Source organism: Mus pahari, chromosome 10 (genome assembly GCF_900095145.1).
Source record: "Mus pahari chromosome 10, PAHARI_EIJ_v1.1, whole genome shotgun sequence".
NCBI classification, from domain to species: Eukaryota; Metazoa; Chordata; class Mammalia; order Rodentia; family Muridae; genus Mus; species Mus pahari.
Genome location: NC_034599.1, coordinates 86,186,335 through 86,205,256, shown reverse-complemented (window position 1 = coordinate 86,205,256; position 18,922 = coordinate 86,186,335). Strand labels below are relative to the sequence as shown.

General features: G+C 39.0%; 1 protein-coding gene across 4 annotated transcripts in view; it reads right to left on the bottom strand.

Annotated features, from left to right (window-relative positions):
- Plscr4 (phospholipid scramblase 4) overlaps positions 1-18,922 on the bottom strand; it is a 35,103-nt gene that overhangs the window by 4,055 nt on the left and 12,126 nt on the right. For 3 of the 4 annotated variants that reach the window (XR_003844639.1, XM_021207547.2, XM_029543346.1), the window contains 6 exons: positions 17,805-17,832; positions 16,538-16,648; positions 6,219-6,442; positions 5,300-5,342; positions 4,186-4,412; positions 523-684 (listed from right to left, as the gene is read on the bottom strand). Coding sequence is in view for 3 of the 4 variants with exons in the window: in XM_021207547.2 (XP_021063206.1) it covers positions 523-684; positions 4,186-4,412; positions 5,300-5,342; positions 6,219-6,442; positions 16,538-16,648; positions 17,805-17,811 (774 nt within the window). In the remaining variant the exon portion in view is untranslated. Of the gene's footprint in view, positions 1-522; positions 685-4,185; positions 4,413-5,299; positions 5,343-6,218; positions 6,450-16,537; positions 16,649-17,804; positions 17,833-18,922 lie in introns of those variants that run through there. The other variant, XM_029543347.1, reaches the window with a different exon arrangement.

Below are 18,922 nucleotides of genomic sequence, written 5' to 3'. Positions count from 1 at the left end.
GAGGAATGAAGTATCCACACGATGGTCATCCTTCTTGGTTTTCTTGTGTTTTGCATAATGTATCTTGGGTATTCTAAGTTTCTGGGCTAATATCCACTATGACCTTCTTTATTGAGAAAATGTTATAACACAACCCTATCATTCATTATATCTATGCCCTTATGAATGTATTAAGGGCTACATTTCTTGGACTTTTGCATTTCAAAATACATATATGCATTCTAGAAATCATTAGCAAGGAAGGAGATGACATACACCAAGAATAAATTGATACAATCAGGCTGTCTATTCTCAAAAGTTTTCATGTTCTAAATGGGAAAAAAATGTTTCTAAAAAGGCAATGCCACTCACATTTTGAGAAATGTCAAGTAACCATGAGGAACCACGTGAAAAGGGTTGATGTCAACTCATAATTAATTCTTTCTTCTCAGTACCTGACTGACTCACATGAAAATCTGGTGGGGTCTGATGTAGAACACAGAAAGTAAGGAGAGTAGAAGCACTATTTTGGCATATATTTACCTCAAAAACAGAATCGGAGCCACAGCCGTAGGTTGCGCACGGACCCCGCACTCTCATCATACTCTCTTTCTTCTCATTCTGGATGCTGTAAGAGGCTCTGCATAAGTTCCAGTGTTCTGCAACAAAGCCAATGGTGACTCCAGGAGGACATTGCACTTCCAGCTGCATACAAAACAGTGACAGTGGTTACGATGCTGTATGTGCACAATGCACACCAGTGTCACTCACAGGCACGTACACACATACACATACACACACACACACACACACACACACACACACACACAACCCAATGTGCACACGCACACATCTGGGTATGTTCTTAGTCATTCAAGGGCAAGGAGAATTAATGTCAGGAAGGAAAGTCTTGTGTTTCCCTGGAGGCTGTTTGCAGGGTTGTATTTCAGAAAGCACTCTAAAGAGGTGAGGTCCTGTTTCATTGTGGGACCAAGAACAGGCTTAATTACCCACTCAATTGCTTGATATAAGATTCCAGTTATCTAATCTCAGGGTTCCTAGCAGGACGCACAGCACTGTCTGGACAAATACACCACCTCGCCCAGCCAACCCTGAAGGATTTGAGGCAAAGAAGACCCTTAAATGTATGTACTGGTACTCATGTGGCTGGGCCATAATAATGGCCTTTGTTTCCTCTAAGACCCTCATGTTTTCTAACTCCATTAGGTATGACCAGTTAACTTTAAAAAAAAAAAATTAACCAGAAAACCTAAATCTCCTACAGAAAACTACAACAAAAACAAAAACAAAAGCACAAGAAAATGAAGCATTGTGAAAACTATAAGACTGTCCCCCATCCCTGCCTTCCATGCGAATGTGTTCCAAGGCATTAGTAGTTGCCTCAAGTACAATGTGTTCTGAACCCAATATATAGCATGCTTTATAATAAACACATGCTCTAGCAAAGTTTAATCTATCAATTAGTCACCATACGGAACTAACAAAAGTACAGTTCCAACACTCTGTCCTGTAGTAGAAATCATGTGAATGTCCCCTTTCAACTGCCACTGCGTGCATGGTATGTACACCTTTGACACTCTGCACAAAAGAATAATTCATGTTCCAGAATTCCTCATACCATTCAGCTTATGAATTGCTTATTTCTGGAACTTGCCATTGGCATTTCACACTACATTTGACCACAGTAGCTAAAAGCACAGATAGTACAATTGCTGATGGGGTGGGGTGCAGTGCTGTCACAGTTTAAAACCTCTATGTAGAGGTAGATAACTGCATTTCATTAAAGATTTTAAAATACTATCCACTATCCTGTTCCATTTAATTATCCATACATTAAAATTTTATAAAAGATGAGACCTTCTCTTTTAATAACAAGAGTTATATAGATTAAATTCTTTCTTAGAAGTCCAATGTGAAAGTGTGATTGCTGTCTTGGTTTCTTTCTTCTGCACTTTCAGAAGGATGCTAGGAGTGGATTTTATACAACATCGGACAACAGTGCAAGCTTTGCATTGTCAGAGCCATTACCCCCCCCCACACACACACACACTATTCATATATATTATTCAAACATATAAAGTTGTAGCTGTACAAAGGGTTAAATTGGATAGTTCCTTAGAAGCAAATTTTCATAAATGTTTAAGCCTATGAGACTTTCAAATACTCTCAAAGGTTGTGCGTTAGTGAAGTATTTTGCTGTGAAAAAGTGACTATTCGATGCTTCACTTTTCATGAAATCCTTGAGGAACAAACTGCAGAGCTTCAGAATGAAATAGTGGCTGCCAAAAAGCTAGTGGTGAAAGCGAGGATGAGCGGGACGTTTGTTAATGGAAATCATTTCCATAGGAATGAAACTGGCTACATTGTGGGCCACAAAGCAAGCCTTAACCAATACAAGAGAGTTGAGATGCTTCCTTATATCCTGTCAGATCACAACAGAATAAAACTAGAAACAACGTGAAGGAAAATTATAGAAATTACACCAGTACTCGCACATGTTCTATGAACACTGGATCACTGAAGAAATCAAGGAGACACTTGAAACAATAATATGTTCAAGCTAAAATAACAACAAAGCTTCTCAAATAACCAGGACACAGATGGGGCAGTTCTAAGGGAAATATTGGAGCTGGGAAGGCCCCCATTAAAGGTCAGCTCTCAAATAATCTAATGAGTCACTTAGAGGTTCTGGAACATTAATAGCAAGCCAAGTCCAAATGAGGTGGATGGTAAGTAATTAAAAATATTAGGGCAGGAAACTGAAGACTTAAAAAGATACACAAACTCAACTAAAATATTTTATTTTTGAAAAGATGAACAAGATTGAAAGATCCCTAGCCACATGAGCCAAAATAAAAAGGGGGCAAAAATTAACACAATTACAGACAAGGGAGATGAATTAAAACAAAGTCAAATGTAATCCAAAAGTACCTTTAGGCAATGCTAGGAAAACTTTCCAAACAGCTTAATGCATATCATCTGCAAAAATTAAATCGAGAAGATATAAATAACTTAATCAGAACAGTAATAACCAACAAGATTAATTGAGCAAAGGTAGTGTATTCCCTTGATATCAAAACCATATAATGGCAGAACATAAAAGAAACCCAAAGAGCACTAGACAGAAACCTCTCAGGAAAATACTGGAAACTGAATTCAAGAACTCTTTAAGAAGATCATACTTCATGACCAGTGATTATACTTCATGATCCATCTCAGGAATACAAGTAGCCAAGAACCTGGGACCAGATAGGTCAAGGGTATAGAAGAAAATCTACTATTACTGTGCTAACAGAATGTAGCAATAAAATAATTCTCAGTGACCTATTGCTATACCCATAGTATCACTTGACCCTCATCAGAAAAGCTTCCTGAAGCAGCTGGGAAATACAACAGAGATCCATACGTGGCCAACGTCCAGAGATAAGGATGTAGGAACGCTCAGCCCTAAATGGAATGTCTCTGTCTACCCTTACAATCTTGGGCCTTAGGATCTATTCAGAAGAGGAGGTAGAAATGTTCTAAGAACCAGGGGTGATAAACGACTCAGGGAACAGCATCTTTAAGGCACATGGCCTCACAGAGACTGGGACACACGCAGAAGTTTGTTATTGTTTTTTCTTGAGTGTTTGCTTGTTTTCTGTAACATTTTTTTTCCCTCAACTTGTGTTACGGCACAGGAGAAGGACCAAACCACAAAACAGAGCATGTGCACTATATGTCTGACTCTACCATCTTCAGGGTACTTCTGGATGGCATCACATCTACTCTTAAGACTCTTTTTTTTTTTTTTTCCAGACAAGTGTAGGCTGTTATTGGCTCCTGCAATCAAAAACCCTTCTCATTTTGTCATTTGTGGAATATGTTACCATTATATAACATGTGTGATATTACCATCCATCCTTATAAGTACCTAATTCATCAGAAAGTAACTACTGCCAAAGCAGCCTCAAGTTGTACTTGATGCTCCCACCCCCACCCCACCACCTCTCTCTCACAAGGAGATAAAGGAAAACTGCTAAGGTCTGTCTTGTGATATAATTGAGCTTCCTCCCTTTCCACTAGTTTCAGTTTCATTCTGAGCAGTAGGGCTAGAAAGCTTCCCTTCATGTTTAGGAAGAAGACCAACCATTGTGTAAAGGGCAGATCAGGAAGCAACTCTGAATCCCACTCCTGGACTCTGACCTCTTGCCTCGCACAGGGGCAGCAGAAGCAACAGCAGGTGCAGCGGAAAGGCCTCTGCATGGTCATGATCTCTCGGCCCAGGCAGTCAGTGACCCGGAGCACAAAGGGTCGCAGGTTCCGATAGGCATTCCTGGTAAAATCATCTGTGTCTTCAGTTACGATATAAACCATCTGGTCTATGTTGTTCTTGATATCATATCTATTATTAGTCTCAAAACCTGTCATCACTAAAAGTTAGAAGGAGAAAAGGATCTTAAGTTAGAACCGGCTGAGACAGGCTTCAGACAGCCTTTGTTATTTAAATAAAAGAAGATAAGGAAGGAGAAGAAGGATGACTCCAGGAGGAGGAGGAGGAGGAGGAGGAGGAGGAAGGAGGAGGAGGAGGAGGAGGAGGAGAAGGAGGAGGAGGAGAAGGAGGAGGAGTAGCTGTTGTAGTAGTTGTGGAAGTAGTAGTGATAGTAGTATGACTGGGGCTGAAAGCCAAAAAGATTTTTAAAAATTTCAGGTGAAAAGGTGAAATATAATCATGTGAGCCATTAAGCATTCTCGAAATGTCAAACTTTTGCTAGGCTTAATATGAAATTATTTTCACAGTTTTCCCACATAAAAGTAATAGTTAATACAATGTTCCCGAAATATCGGAATTCAGAAAATGTAAATAATAAAACCAATTTAATGAATCACACATCAGACCATGATTTAATCAGCTCATGAAATGGACAAAATGACTGGAGACACGGTACTTGCAAATAGGAAAATAAATGCAGAATGACCAAAGCCAGCTCCTAGCCTGAGCACGAGGGACCTGCAGGGAGCTGAGAACCAAACCACCTGACGATGATTGCCATTCCAGAGGTCCATAGCAAGAAAGATCATCAGTGCATGGAGTATCAATGGATAAGACTATATATAATAATTCATTTTACTGCTTTTATGAATATAAAGTAACAGAGAATAGTCTTCTCTCTTTGAATCACTAAAAAAGGCCATCAACATAAAGTGAGGGAGTAGGTATGAAATAATTATTTTATTATTATGAAATAATACAAATTTCCATCCATTTAAAATATCTCTAATCAAAACACAATGTGAATCAAGACAAATTTATACATACGTTCCAGAGGCTCAACATGCTGAAGAACATGTATGTTGTCTAACTGTGGGGACAGAACAAAAGCAATTAGAAGACAGAAAGACAGAATTATGTGCTTGGGGGTTCAGGTGTATTAGTGAAAGTCTGAGATGTTGAGAAGGAGCCATGGATTGAACATTCTATGATCCCCTCCCTTTGTCTAGTTTGCTCTTCTTATTTTGTTTTTCTTTTTTTCTTTTTTCTTTTTCTTTTTCTTTTCATTTTTTGAGACATGGTTTCTCTGTGTAGCCCTGGTTGTCCTGGAACTCACTATGTAGACCAGGCTGGCCTCGAACGCAGAAATTTGCCTGCTTCTGCCTCCCAAGTGCTGGATTAAAGGCATGCGCCACCATACCCGGCTGTTTTTCTTAATATATACATTTTATTTGTAAGTAAGTGGCATAGCAACAGGTTAGTGACTCTCATTCTTAGTTTTCTAATTTCTTTCAGAAAGCCATATTGAATAATTTGAAAGTTATTTTTGTTGCTTCAAGAAGAACAAATACCAGGGCTAGGAAGTGGGAGTGTGTGGGTTGGGGAGCAGGGCAGGGGGAGGGTATAGGGGACTTTCGGGATAGCATTTGAAATGTAAATGAAGAAATTATCTAATAAAAAATTGAAAAAAAGGAAAGAAAATAAAGTAAAATAAATAAAGAAAGAAATAAAGAAATGTCACAGAGGAAAAAAGAAATATAAATGAAGAAAATATCTAATAAAAAAAGAAGAACAAATGTGTCCTATGAATGCATTCTTGTATTCACTGTCCACCTGCAAATTCACCATCACCAGCCTCTACTGTCAGTGACTTATCTCCCTGTTTGCTCTAGCCAACATCTTTCTCCCTCTCCTTAAACCCCATGGTCATACTTCATAGAAAAATATTTTGGACCTATTAGAGTACCTGAGCTAAGTATTCCAAACCAGGAGGGCAGTTGGGCACAGGAGCTGGCCCTGGCATCCACATTATGGGAGCAGGTTGATTCATCACAGGATATTTGCCAGGCTGGTACTGGATTGGATGGGCGCCACCAGTGGGATGGTACATGGGGATGGCACCAGGCTGCTGGGGAATATAGTATCCCATAGGCAAGCCTGCAGAAGGAGAGGCAGCTGGTCCAGCAGGGCCTGTGTTCTCAAACAGATGAAAATATCAATTTAGTGTATTAGAAGTTATATCATTTTTACACGAGAAAATAACCACGCAACATGTTTTTAAAGAAAGCAGTCCTGCTGTTCTCTGACTGGGTACCCAAATATCAACCACGTACTAAGGGGACTGTTGTCATATTAGTTCACTGATACTCTGAAAACTTGTGACATCATAGTGCCTATTTCACAGATATAGAAATACAGTTGGACACCCTGAGAAACAAGACAGCCTCTCATTGCATGAGGCCTTTCCTTTGGGGATCATAAATGTATTTCACTGGTTTTAATGCAGTTAGCAGAGGTCTAACATGCAACTATTATTGTCATTTTGCAGCTTATCGCAAAGGGGCCCTTAACCTTCTCTGCTGGGTTGTTGGTTCAATCGCTTCTTTTTGTCCTTTCATCCTGTCTTCAGGCAGTTTCTCTCAGGATCAGTTTCTTACGTTTTGTTTCTTCATCAGACTATCACAAGTGAAGTAGTTTCAACAACTATTCCCTTCCCTGGCTCTCAGCTGGGAACTCTAAGATCAGCTGCACGTCTAGCCTGTGCTCACCCTCTTTGTGGCCACCCATCAGGGATACCCAGGTCATCAATCTCATGCCATCTCTCAAAAAAAACCCACAAATTCCACCCCAACAGTTTCACTCTCATGACCTCGGCAAGCCTCAAAAAAGACACCCCCTCCCTAGCCTTTCTTACAGGTCCCAGCTGGTGAACTTGGGACAGGGTTACAAGATGCTCAGTCCAAAGAACTTATCCATATTTATGACCCATGCTCCACACCCCATCACAATCCAACATCTGATGAACTCCGTCATTATAAATCATTCAAGCTCCCAGGAACAGCTCTTGCCAATGGTTTTTAAAGAGGAGTACTCAGAATAATCAAATGCTACAAAATAACTAATGCACAACTTTGTCTTCCACCAGGGCTGCTGAGGTCATGCTTTCTACAGAGGATGGGAGTACAGGAAAAAAACAAACACATGGATCTAAATGTCAAAACTTGGGTGTTTAAACATACTACTTTCAAATGTGTAAGACAATCATTTCGGGGGTTGTTTCTTTAATTGTGCCACAATATAGTAAGTGTTTCAAAAATAGCCTGGAGTTCTCAAAACAGAGATTCCTAGCCCAGATTCCATTTATCAAACACAATGTCCAAGTCAAAATAATGAAGTATCTCAAGTTCTTTACTTCTCTAAGTGTATAACTCGGTGGGCTTTGCTGCTGCTGCTGCTGGTGCTGGTGCTGGTGCTGCTGGTGCTGGTGCTGCTGCTGCTGCTGCTGCTGCTGCTGCTGCTGCTTTCTCTGCTAGCAATGCTGATCAATCATCCCCACTGACTAAATATCATCCATTAACAGCCACTCGTATTTCTTCCTTGCTGCTGCTGCTGCTGCTTTCTCTGCTAGCAATGCTGATCAATCATCCCCACTGACTAAATATCATCCATTAACAGCCACTCGTATTTCTTCCTCTCTCATCTCTGGAAACCATGCTCTGTGGTCTGCCTAGGATGGGCATGTCATGTAGATGGTAGTGTACAGTGTGTAACCTAGGAGTCAGGTTTTTCTCCATCTGTATGTCTTCAAATTTTATTCATGTTATAGCACATGCATTGCATGTGCAACACTTCATTCTTTTTATGGTTGATTAGCATTCTGCAATGTGGAATATATAGGATTATTTGTGTTCTTTCCCTCATGGACACTTGGGTTGGCATCACTTGTGATTATAATGATACTGCTGTCATCATCCACATACACATTTCATGTACACATTTGCTATGGATATTTTTAAAAGCAAGTTAGGGAGGAAAGGGTTTATTTCATCTCACAGTCCACTATGGAGGGGCAGTCAGGGCAGAACTCAAGGCAGGAACTGAAGCAGAGGCCACAGATGAGGGCTGTTTACTGGCTTCATCCCCATTGCTTTATTTTATTTTATTTTATTTTATTTTATTTTATTTTATTTTATTTTATTTTACTTTATGTCTGAGTGTTATGCTGCATATACATCTGCAGGCCAGCGGAGGGCATCAGATCCCCTTAAAGATAGCCACCATGCGATTTCTGGGAATTGAACTCAAGACCTCTGGAAAAGCAGCCTGTGCTCTTAACCACTGAGCCATTTCATCAATTTATGGTCATCCTGGTTGGACTGGAACTCTCTGTAGACAAGGTTGGCTTCACACTCATAGGGATCCACTTGTCTACGCCAGTGCTGAGATTAAAGGCATTCATTAAAGGATTAAAGGCTGGTAGCCCTTCTTGGGCCAAGGATTGAGTAATTTACTGAAGGACACTAACTAGTATGTGTCAAATGGAGAATTCAAACACTCTGACTACTTAGGTACTCCTTTTAAAGCATTTTTGAACGTTAGCTTACAGCGTGCTTTTGTGGGGACATTGTCACATGTGCATCATTTTATTTTGTTCCTAGTCATCTTTTCCCCTTTCAAAGCTCCCTCATCCTTACGCTTGCCTTGATGGCTCTCCCAACTCTAAAGCATCTCACATTCTGTTTCCGTGTCATATGTATTCTATTACACTACATTGGTTCTCCTTCCCATTCATCTGCTGATGGACACATAGGCTGGATCCATTGTAGTTGGACATCTAGGCTGTGTCCATTGTTGGTGGACACCTAGGTAAGTATTTTTACAGCATTCTGACTTAGAGTTCTTCAGGCCCATAACCAGGAATGATATGGCTGAGTCATATGGCAATTCTGTTCACCTTTCTGAGAAAGCTCCACCTGACTTCTATTGTGTCTGCATGAATCTACATGTTCAGTCCATCAGCCTTGAATAAAGACTCCTCTCTCTCTCTCTCTCTCTCTCTCTCTCTCTCTCTCTCTCTCTCTCTGTTTCTCTCTGTCTCTCTTTGTCTCTGTCTCTCTCTGTCTCTCTGTCTCTGTCTCTGTCTCTGTCTCTCTGTCTCTCTCTCTCTCTCTCTTTCTCTCTCTCTCTCTGGTTTTTTTCGAGACAGGGTTTTTCTGTATAGCCCTGGCTGTCCTGGAACTCACTTCGTATCCACCTGCCTCTACCTCCCGAGTGCTGGGATTAAAGGCGTGCACCACCACGCCCGGCCAAGACTCCTCTTCCTCTACACATTCTCTCCAGCATTTGCTTTTTTTTTTTTTTTTTTTTTTTTTTTTTTTTTTTTTTTTTTTAAATAATAATAGCCGTTTTGACTGGGGTAAGACAGAATATCAATAAAATTTAATTTGCATAGCCCTGAAAGTAGAGATGTTGAACACCTTTTCAAATATTTTTCTAGGGGCTAGCCAGATGCCTAAGTGGGTAAAAACCACTTGCAGTAAAAGTCTGATCACCTGAATTCAATCCTCCGAACTCAGTAAGAAGAGAGAACCAACTTCCAGAGTTGGCCCCTGACCTCCACACACTCACTGTGACCATTGGTGTTTGTCTATCCCCACTGGGTAATGAAATCTTAAAAGCGTTTTGGGGAGTTCATATTTCCTCTTCCGAACTGCCCACTCAGTTCATTGGCCATTTGCAATTAGGTTTTTGTTGATTTTTGTAGAGTTTTTAAAAAAATTATTCTAGATATTAATATTCTATCTGATGTACAGTTGGCAACATTTTCTCCACTCTGTAGATTGGCACATTATGCTGCTTTTGGCCTTTGCTGTATAGAAGCTTTTTAATTTCATGCAACCCCATTTGTTCACTTTTGGGAGTTTTCTTGTGTTATTAATGTCCTTCTTTGGTATGTCTTATCTGTGCCTTTATCTTGAAGTTTTTCTACAGCAGTTTCAGAATTTCAGGTCTTACATTGACCTATGATCCAGTGTGTGTGTGTGTGTGTGTGTGTGTGTGTGTGTGTGTGTGTGTGTAGGATGGGAGATACAGGTCTAATTTCTTTTATGTATGAGTGTCCAGTTTCCCCAGCACCATTTATTAAAAGGAACTGTATCCATTCCATTCTCACCCAGTGTATGACTGTGACTTTGTTGAAAATTTGTTGGCTATATGATTGTGGATTTATCTCTAAATCTTATGTTCTACTGGCTTATGTGATGGCCAGTCTTGTTGACAAGTGGACACATTTGGGAAAAGGAAACCTTCACTGAAGAACTGCCTCCATCAGACTGGCCCATGGGAATCTCTTTGGGACATTTTCTTGGTTGGTAGTTGATGTCAGATGGTCCAGCCCACTATGAACAGTGATGTCCTTGGGACAGTGGAACTGGGACCTCATAGGTTTTGTCCAAGGACAGTGGTAGCTTCGCAAGCCAGATGCAATCTGCAGTACTCCTCCAATAGTTCTGCTTCAGCTCCTGCCTTGAGCTCCTGCTCTGGCTTCTCTCGATGAAAGGATGGATTATGACATATAAACTAAAACAAACCCTTTCCATATCTAAGTTAGTTTTGTTCAGTGTTTGAGTTCAGCACAGAGAGCAGTCTACATGTCTGTTTTTATGCCAGTGTCATTACCTTTTTGTGACTACAGCTCTTTCATACAATTTGAGATTAGCATTTGTGTATTTTCCTTATTGTTTTTTTCCCTGCTTAAGATACTTTAGACGATACTTTTTTGCTTTTTTTTGTCTTGTTTTGTTTTGTTTTTGGTTTTGTGTGCATTTTAGAATTATATGTTCTAGTTTTATGAGGACTGCAATTGAAATTTTGTTGGAGATTGTGTGCAATCTGAAGATCATTTTCATTTTATATGTTCTAGTTTTATGAAGAATACAGTTGAAATTTTGTTAGGGATTGTGTGCAATCTGGAGATGATTTTCAACAATACAACCACCTTTACAACAACAGCTGCCGATTCACGGACATGAGAGGTCTTGTGTCTTCTTTCACTTCTTTCCTAACTTCCTTTAACCTTTATGCTTAGGACTTTCATTCTTGGGTGTTATATTATATCGAAGCCACCGTGAAGGGAGTTTTCCTCAGCTGTAATTGGCCTACACTGAGGCAACCTTTGTTTGTTTGTTTGTTTGTTTTGTTTTTTTATGCTGTTCCTGCATCCTGCCACTTTGCTGAAAGTGTGTATTGGGTCTAAGTGCTTCCTGTTGGAGTTCTCTGGGTCCTTTAAGTATACAGTCATGACATCTGCAAATAGGAGTGCTTAGAGTTGTGTTCCTTTTTCTTTATAGTCTTTATTCCTTTCTCTTGTTTTACTGTTCTAGCTAAGAGTTCAAGCACTGGGATGAGTAAGAGTGGAGAGAGTGAGCACCTTTGTATATTTCAAATGAGAAACTCTCTCATTTTTTTCTTATTTGGTATATAAATTATAGATAGAACCTATATAACCATTATCATATCAGGATATGTTTCTTCTATTTTTAGTTTCTTTGGAGTTTTTATCATGCAAGAATGTTGAACTGTCAGAAGCCTTTTTTGTATCTAAATTTCTGCATTATATAATATTTACTATATTATTAACAACATTACATCATTATCCCTACTGTGCTATACCAAAGAATAGGAACACTCACTAGGGGATTCTATGGAGGGCTGTAGATCTAGCAACTCTACAGCAATCAACTATTTTAATCCTTTAATTACACACACACTCACGCGTGCACGCACGCACACACACACACACACACACACACACACACAGTCACAGAAGCAAAGTGGTCTTATATTAACCAACACTGAGAAAAATCTGTTAGTACAAGAAAAGGTACAACCCCAGAGCTTGAAGAAGTTTCTTTGAAGGACAAACAGGGAAAAGAACATTTTCTTCAAAACCAGTTGTGCAGGGGATCAAATTCCTGCAATTTAGACATTAGTTTTTGAAGCTAAGTGAATCTGTGACATCCCAATCTATGATAAAAGCTTGTTAATAAAGACATGAACTACAAAATCAATTCTCTAATGCTCTCTCAAAACAAAGCTATGAGGTAAACATTACTTTATTTAGGGAACATTAATCAAATCAGCCTTAGGAAGCAGTTGCTTCGACTTATACACTCATTACTTATACACTCATTACTTATACACTCATTACTGCTTTCTGTATTTTGGAGCACATTAATGCTTGTAAGAAAAGCCAATGGTTATTATAAAGCTCTTAATGGCTGCAATCACAGAGATGCATAGTGTACTAAGGGATGGCAAGAGTGGTTCTTAACCCATGTAGACAAGATGAGCTATGGAATAAATGCAAACTCATTCAACGTGGCCCTCCATGACAAGGGATGGTCTTATGGGAACACAGACCAGAACAAGAAATAGATAAAGTAGGCTCAGCTCTACAGAAGTTAGGGCCATGTGTGGAATGCTCACAGGCAAGGCTAGAGAGCAGTGCAGGTAAGAATATGAGCAAACCTTATGCTTTGTTTCTACAGCTTGAACTCTGCCATGAGGATGAAGAGTACATGTTTTTACATTTGTAATCTTTAGCACACAACATTACATTAAGCAGGAGGTGCTTGCTAGCATCCAGATGTAAGGCAAGGAAATTTAATTGTGTCAAGGAAGAAATCATTAAAACTGGCCGTAAAAAATGTGTTGACTCATTAGTGGACTGGTTATTAAGGAATGATACTAATGTTTCTGGTTTGTGCTCCTACATGCTTCCAAAGTGTGGAAGATAGGAGTGTGAATATGGGGGTAATATGTCAAATTTGGTTCAATGGTTATGTATGAGGACATGTATGTATACAGAGAAAATGATATACAGACAGTAACAATTGAAAATCTGAAGTGTAGTGTGATAAAATGGATCAGGATGGGATTTATAAGTGCCTAAAAGTACACAAAACTAGTTGGATTGTCAAGATCACTTCATGAGAAAGTGTAAAAAAAAGAAAGTGAATCGAAGAGAGGGGGAGCCAGGCAGGACTCAAGAGAATGCCAAAGAACACTGAGAAAACAAGCTTTTGATTGTAGAAGTTAGGTGTGGTTCTTCCTCCAAGCCTCATGCTCCCAGAAATAAGATCCAGACTGGAAAATATATTGAAAAATACTTTGGCTCTATAGCTAGGCTCTAGTTTGACTAGATCATAACTAAAGATAATGCATTTATTTTAACCTACATTCTTCCCTGTGGCTGGTTATCAGTGCTCAGGTACCATGTGTCTCTCTCCTCACATCTTCTGACCTGGTCAGCAAACCTCTGACCTGGCTCTATCCCAGAATTCTTTCTCCTTCAAGATGTCCCACCTCTTATTTCCTGACCAAGTCATTGGCCAAAAGCTTTTTAATTGACAAGTTATGCATCCATAGAACACACAAGATATTCTCTCTACACTTGATAAAGATTGATAATGGTAATTTAAAATGCTGTTAAGTTAGAACTAAATGAGAAAAAAGATGAGTATCTATAGAAACAGAATGAGGGACATTTTGGGTTTAAGCTTATCATGAAGAATGTTTTGTAATTCCTGAAAGAACTCTTATGAGAGTGCCCACCTGAACTAGGAGTCAGGGATTCTTCTCAGATTTTCAAAACCCCATTTAAAGGCTAATAATTGTTATAGTATAAATGAGTTAATTACAATATCTTGTACCTTTTTTATAAAAGCACTTGAAGTAATAAAAGTTGAAGATCAATAGCCAGAAGAAAAGTAGAACTTATGTTAAGGAATTATTCAGTGCGATGGTTATTTATAAAATTATGTACCAACTTATATAAATGAGTGATATTTATTATAAGTATGTATTAACCCATGTTAAAAATGAAGAAGAAAAAAACCATGGAAATGTTATGTGTAAGAAACTGCCATATTATGTTTCCTTCTGAGAAATTGCATATAATGGTTTTGACTGTTTCTGTAGGAAAACAAACTGAAGCAAAACAATACATGTTTAACTTTGTATGAACACAATATCTCACATTAATTTACAGAGAACTCTAGGATGAAGCTTTCTCCTAATGCCAGCATGAGAAACTGCCTATGGCATTTTCATTTCTAATAACTTTTAGTATTACCATTGTTTTTTTACTTCAAAAAGTCATACTATTTTGTCTTCTTAAATAGATTCCATGTAACCATGGTTTATTTATTAACTATGCTTTTAATAAACAATACAGGACATTGTTTTTGGCTGGGAAAATACATTCACGAATATAATGGAAATTAAATTCTATTTGAATTTAAATAATTTCATTAAACCAAAATTTGCAAGTATATTATTTCTGGTTTCTGTGAATTAGAAAAACACAATTCATAAGAATTGACACTTCCCTAAGTTGTTGGTCATGGAACTGCCACGGGCTCCAAAACCAAGATAAGTTATTGCCATTGTTCCTGGTCCCCAAACTGAACTTGATGGCATAGTCTTAATGTTCAAAACACAAAGCATATATTTTGAATATAGACATAGACACAGAAATCAAGCTGGAACTGAACTAGAGGCTTCTTGCTTGGTGGCTGGTTTCCAGAGTGCTAGAAGATACTATACAAGCTGCTGAGACAGGGAAGGAATTGACCAATGTTCCTGGTGAGCTACAGTATTGAAAATACTCAGCAAAATGTGCCCAGTTATAAATCAGAGGCATATTTAGGATGAGGATGGAGGAGGCATGATGCAAAAAGACATCTTGTGGACATAGCACAGCTCTTGTTTTCATGAACCCACAGCAGCTGTGGCTATCTATCCACTCATGAGACTTCACATCTGCTTGAGGACTATTAGCAATTAATGGTTGCTGGGGAAGAGGGTATCATTTTCTTGTAGCCTATGTTCCTGCAAGCAATGCTAATTAAACTCTATGGAGGGACATACACACATAGGAGACAGAGAGACAGAGACAGAGAGAAAGAGAGAGAGAGAGAGAGAGAGAGAGAGAGAGAGAGAGAGAGAGAGAGAGAGAGAGAAAGAGAAAGAGAGAAAGAGACAGAGCGCGAGACACACAGAAACAGAGAGACAGATATAGGCAGAATCACAGAGGCAGAGAGACACACAAGGAAAGACAGAGACAGGGAACAGAGAGAGACACAGAAAGAGATAGACACACAGAGACAGAAACACAGAGACACACACACACAGAGAGAGAGAGAGAGAGAGAGAGAGAGAGAGACAGACACAAAAGCAGAGGGACACACAGGAAGAGACAGGGGCAGAGAGAGACAGAAACACATAGAGAAACAGAAATACAAAGACAGGAAGGCAGAGACATAGAAGGACAGAGACAGAGAGACAGACAGAGAGAGAGCTAAAGAAAGACCCAGAAAGGATGACAGCGAGAGGGAGATACCGGAAGACAGTGAGAGGCAGAGATTGAACTAGGAAGGGATTTCTGGAATGAAGAGTTTCAGCAGAAGAGATAGGAGTGACAGCAACCATATACATGTGTGAAACTGTCAACTATTTCTCAAGCATATGGTCTAGCTACTAGGCAGAGAACACAGTGACTTTTCACTGTTAGAGACAATTCATTAGCAGTGCATTTGGCATTGAATCTATTTTTATCTTACCTGTTTAATTTGAAAGATATCTCCTGGGACTGAGCCCAGGGCCTTCATTTCCTAGTCAAAATCTCTTGTGATGTAGCTAAATCCCTAACCCTGCCTATTTTGTCTGATATAGAGAAAACCAAGAAGTTTGCATAGTGAACAGAACCTGATTTGATTAGTTTTGCTCCTCGGAAATGGTGTGGTTATTTCCTAAAGTGACTATAATCTCTCAAATGTACTCTGGAACTATGTGGGAGCCCCTCCTCTCGAGTCTCCAGCAATAGTATTCAAAACATAAAATCGATACCATCGTGTTGTAGTCAGCACTTCTCCTTCTCTGTCCCTCCTGCCCGTTACCCATGTATACCTCATACCACATCTTCACGGGCACTGTGCAAGACATGGGTCATTTTCCTAGTCTTTCAAAGCCTGTTTTATCCACACAGCTTTCTCCCAAACCCTGGTAGTGACAGAGCACCATGTTCTGTATTCCCATGTGTTCTCTCTTTCTGTCCACTAAGAACATAGAGAATATTATCCCTACTTTTACACAGGAATATGTTAAGCTGGCCTTCTATCGACACTTGGTATTTATTTGTCGAATCAAATGTGGACTGAGAAATTAACCTTAACTATTGGTATGGTATTCTAAAAGAAGATGATATTTGAAAATTCACATTACCTGGTACAAAATGAGAATTGTAGTCAGGGGGAGCATCAGGCACAGCAGTTGGTGATTTTATTTGATTTTCCATTTCTTCTGTAGGCTGCTCAGGGGCTGTGGGGGCCACACCTGTAGGAAGAGAGGGCCATGGCCCACACAGTAAGTGATGACATGATTGCAAAATGCAGTCGTTTATTTTTTGTCTCTTATAAGCACCAGAAAATACACCCATACTTCTTATGAAAAACACCTATTAATAAATCTCATGAATGTTAGACTGAAAGTAAGTTTTGAAAAGGAAACTAAACACCACACTGAGTTTGTGGTTGCCTTTGAGCCCTCATGCTCATGGTTCAACCGGCCACCTGCTGACTCCCACCTACACAGTTAATCTCCTGCTGACAGAAGAGATTCTTTCTCTTATTGTCTGAGAAACACTGGAAATACAAAGCTGATTTTTCACAGTCTTTTGAAAATGTGGTATCTAAATTGAAACCCTTAAATAAATTCTCAGTAGTTACCAGACCTAAGACAGCCATAGACACTTGGTTCATGTGTGCTGTGACTCATACTCTTACTGCATTCTTCCTCAAAGCCACTTGGTCCCAGTGTCACAGAGGTTGCTGGAGGGTGGGTGCTAAAGAAGCCACAGCATTATGCTATATCTTGTTCTCTCACTGAGATGAAAGGAAATCCTTAGCTGCCTCACTCTAAGAAAGGGTCTCAATTTCAAAAATAAATGGCTGAATTTTATATCAGAGGAAACAAAAGATCCTAACTGTGAGGCAGAATTGTCACCTGACTCTTTTGCCTGTAGGCCAAAGGTCACCACAACCCCTCACCGCTTCTGTCTGTCTGGATTTGCTCTCCCTTCTTCTTTTGCTTTACCTACTTCTGCCAAACACTTAGAAGCCTTTCAGGCCTGTGTGCAAATATGAGCTGTTTTTACAACTTTTCTTACAGAGCATTAATATGTTCAAGTGAACTTACATACATATATATCTAAAGGGTCAAATGGTAGAAATGCTCAAATATATCAGAATAAAATACACCTCTTCAAAGAAAACAACCCTATAACTCATATGGGAAAATAAAATGTTTTAAAAAGAGTAAAACTGGGACTGGAGTGAAGGCCCAGCAGTTAAGAGTGCTTCTTGGTTTTGCAGAGGAACCGGATGCAGATCTCAGCGCCCTTACTAGGCTGCTCACAACTGTAGCTCCAGCTTCATACACGGACACTTCAATTAGAATATAAATAAAATTTAGGAAATTAATACAATCTTACCTGACATTTTGATGGATTCTAATTATTCCTGTAAAAGAAAATATGTTAATATCTTTATGTATATATACAATACATGTATACAACAACAGAAATAATAGAAAGGCTACAATCTCAAAGGAAATAAACATTTCATTACTGAATGAAAAATGGATCAAGACAGGAATCAAGTTGGAAATGAAAAACTCTTTTAGAATTGAATGAAAATGGAAACACAACACTCCCAAACCTGTGGGACAATGAAGGCAGGTCTAAGAAGCACCTTTATAGTGCCTAAATTAAAAAAAACAAAAAAACAAAAAACAAAAACTGGAGAGATTGCATATTAATAATTTAGTGACATATCTAAAAGCTCCAGAAACAAACAAACAAGCAAACAAATAAAAACACAAGAAGAAATAATACCATAAAAGACACCTTTAATCTTAGTACTCAGGAGGCGGAGGAAGACAGATGTTTGTGAATTTGAGGCCTGCCTGGTCTACAGAGCTAGTTCTAGAATGGCTAGGGCTAGAGAGAAACCCCATCTTGAAAAACAAAAAAGAGTAGAAAGGAATAAACAATCAAATCCAGGGCTGAAATCAATGAAACAGAAATAAACAAAGAAAAATACAAAGAATCAATGAAATAAAGGTTGGTTTGGGGGAAAATCAACAAGACTTGCACATCCTTAGCCAAATTAATTAAAAGATGGAGAGAAGAGAAACAAATTAATAAAATTAGAGATGAAAAGAGGAAGACAACAAACACTGACAAAAGTCATAGAATCATAATAACACATTTTAAAAATCTGTATTCCATCAAATTGGGAAACCTAAAAAATGAAATGAGTGAGTCCCTTGATATATACAACCTACCAAAGCTAAGTCGAGATGAAATAAACAACTTAAACAGATCCAGAAGCCCTAGTGGAATAGAAGCAGTAAGGAAAATTCTCTGATCCAAGTCCCAAACCGACCAACAAAAAACCAAAAATCCCACCAAGGCCAGATGGATTCAGTGCAGAATTTTACCATACTCTCAAAGAACACATTTTGTACATGCCTAACAGGTGTTGTGAAGGCAGATGTAGTGAAATGATTCATGCTCCACTATGTTCATAGCAGCCTTATTTATAATAG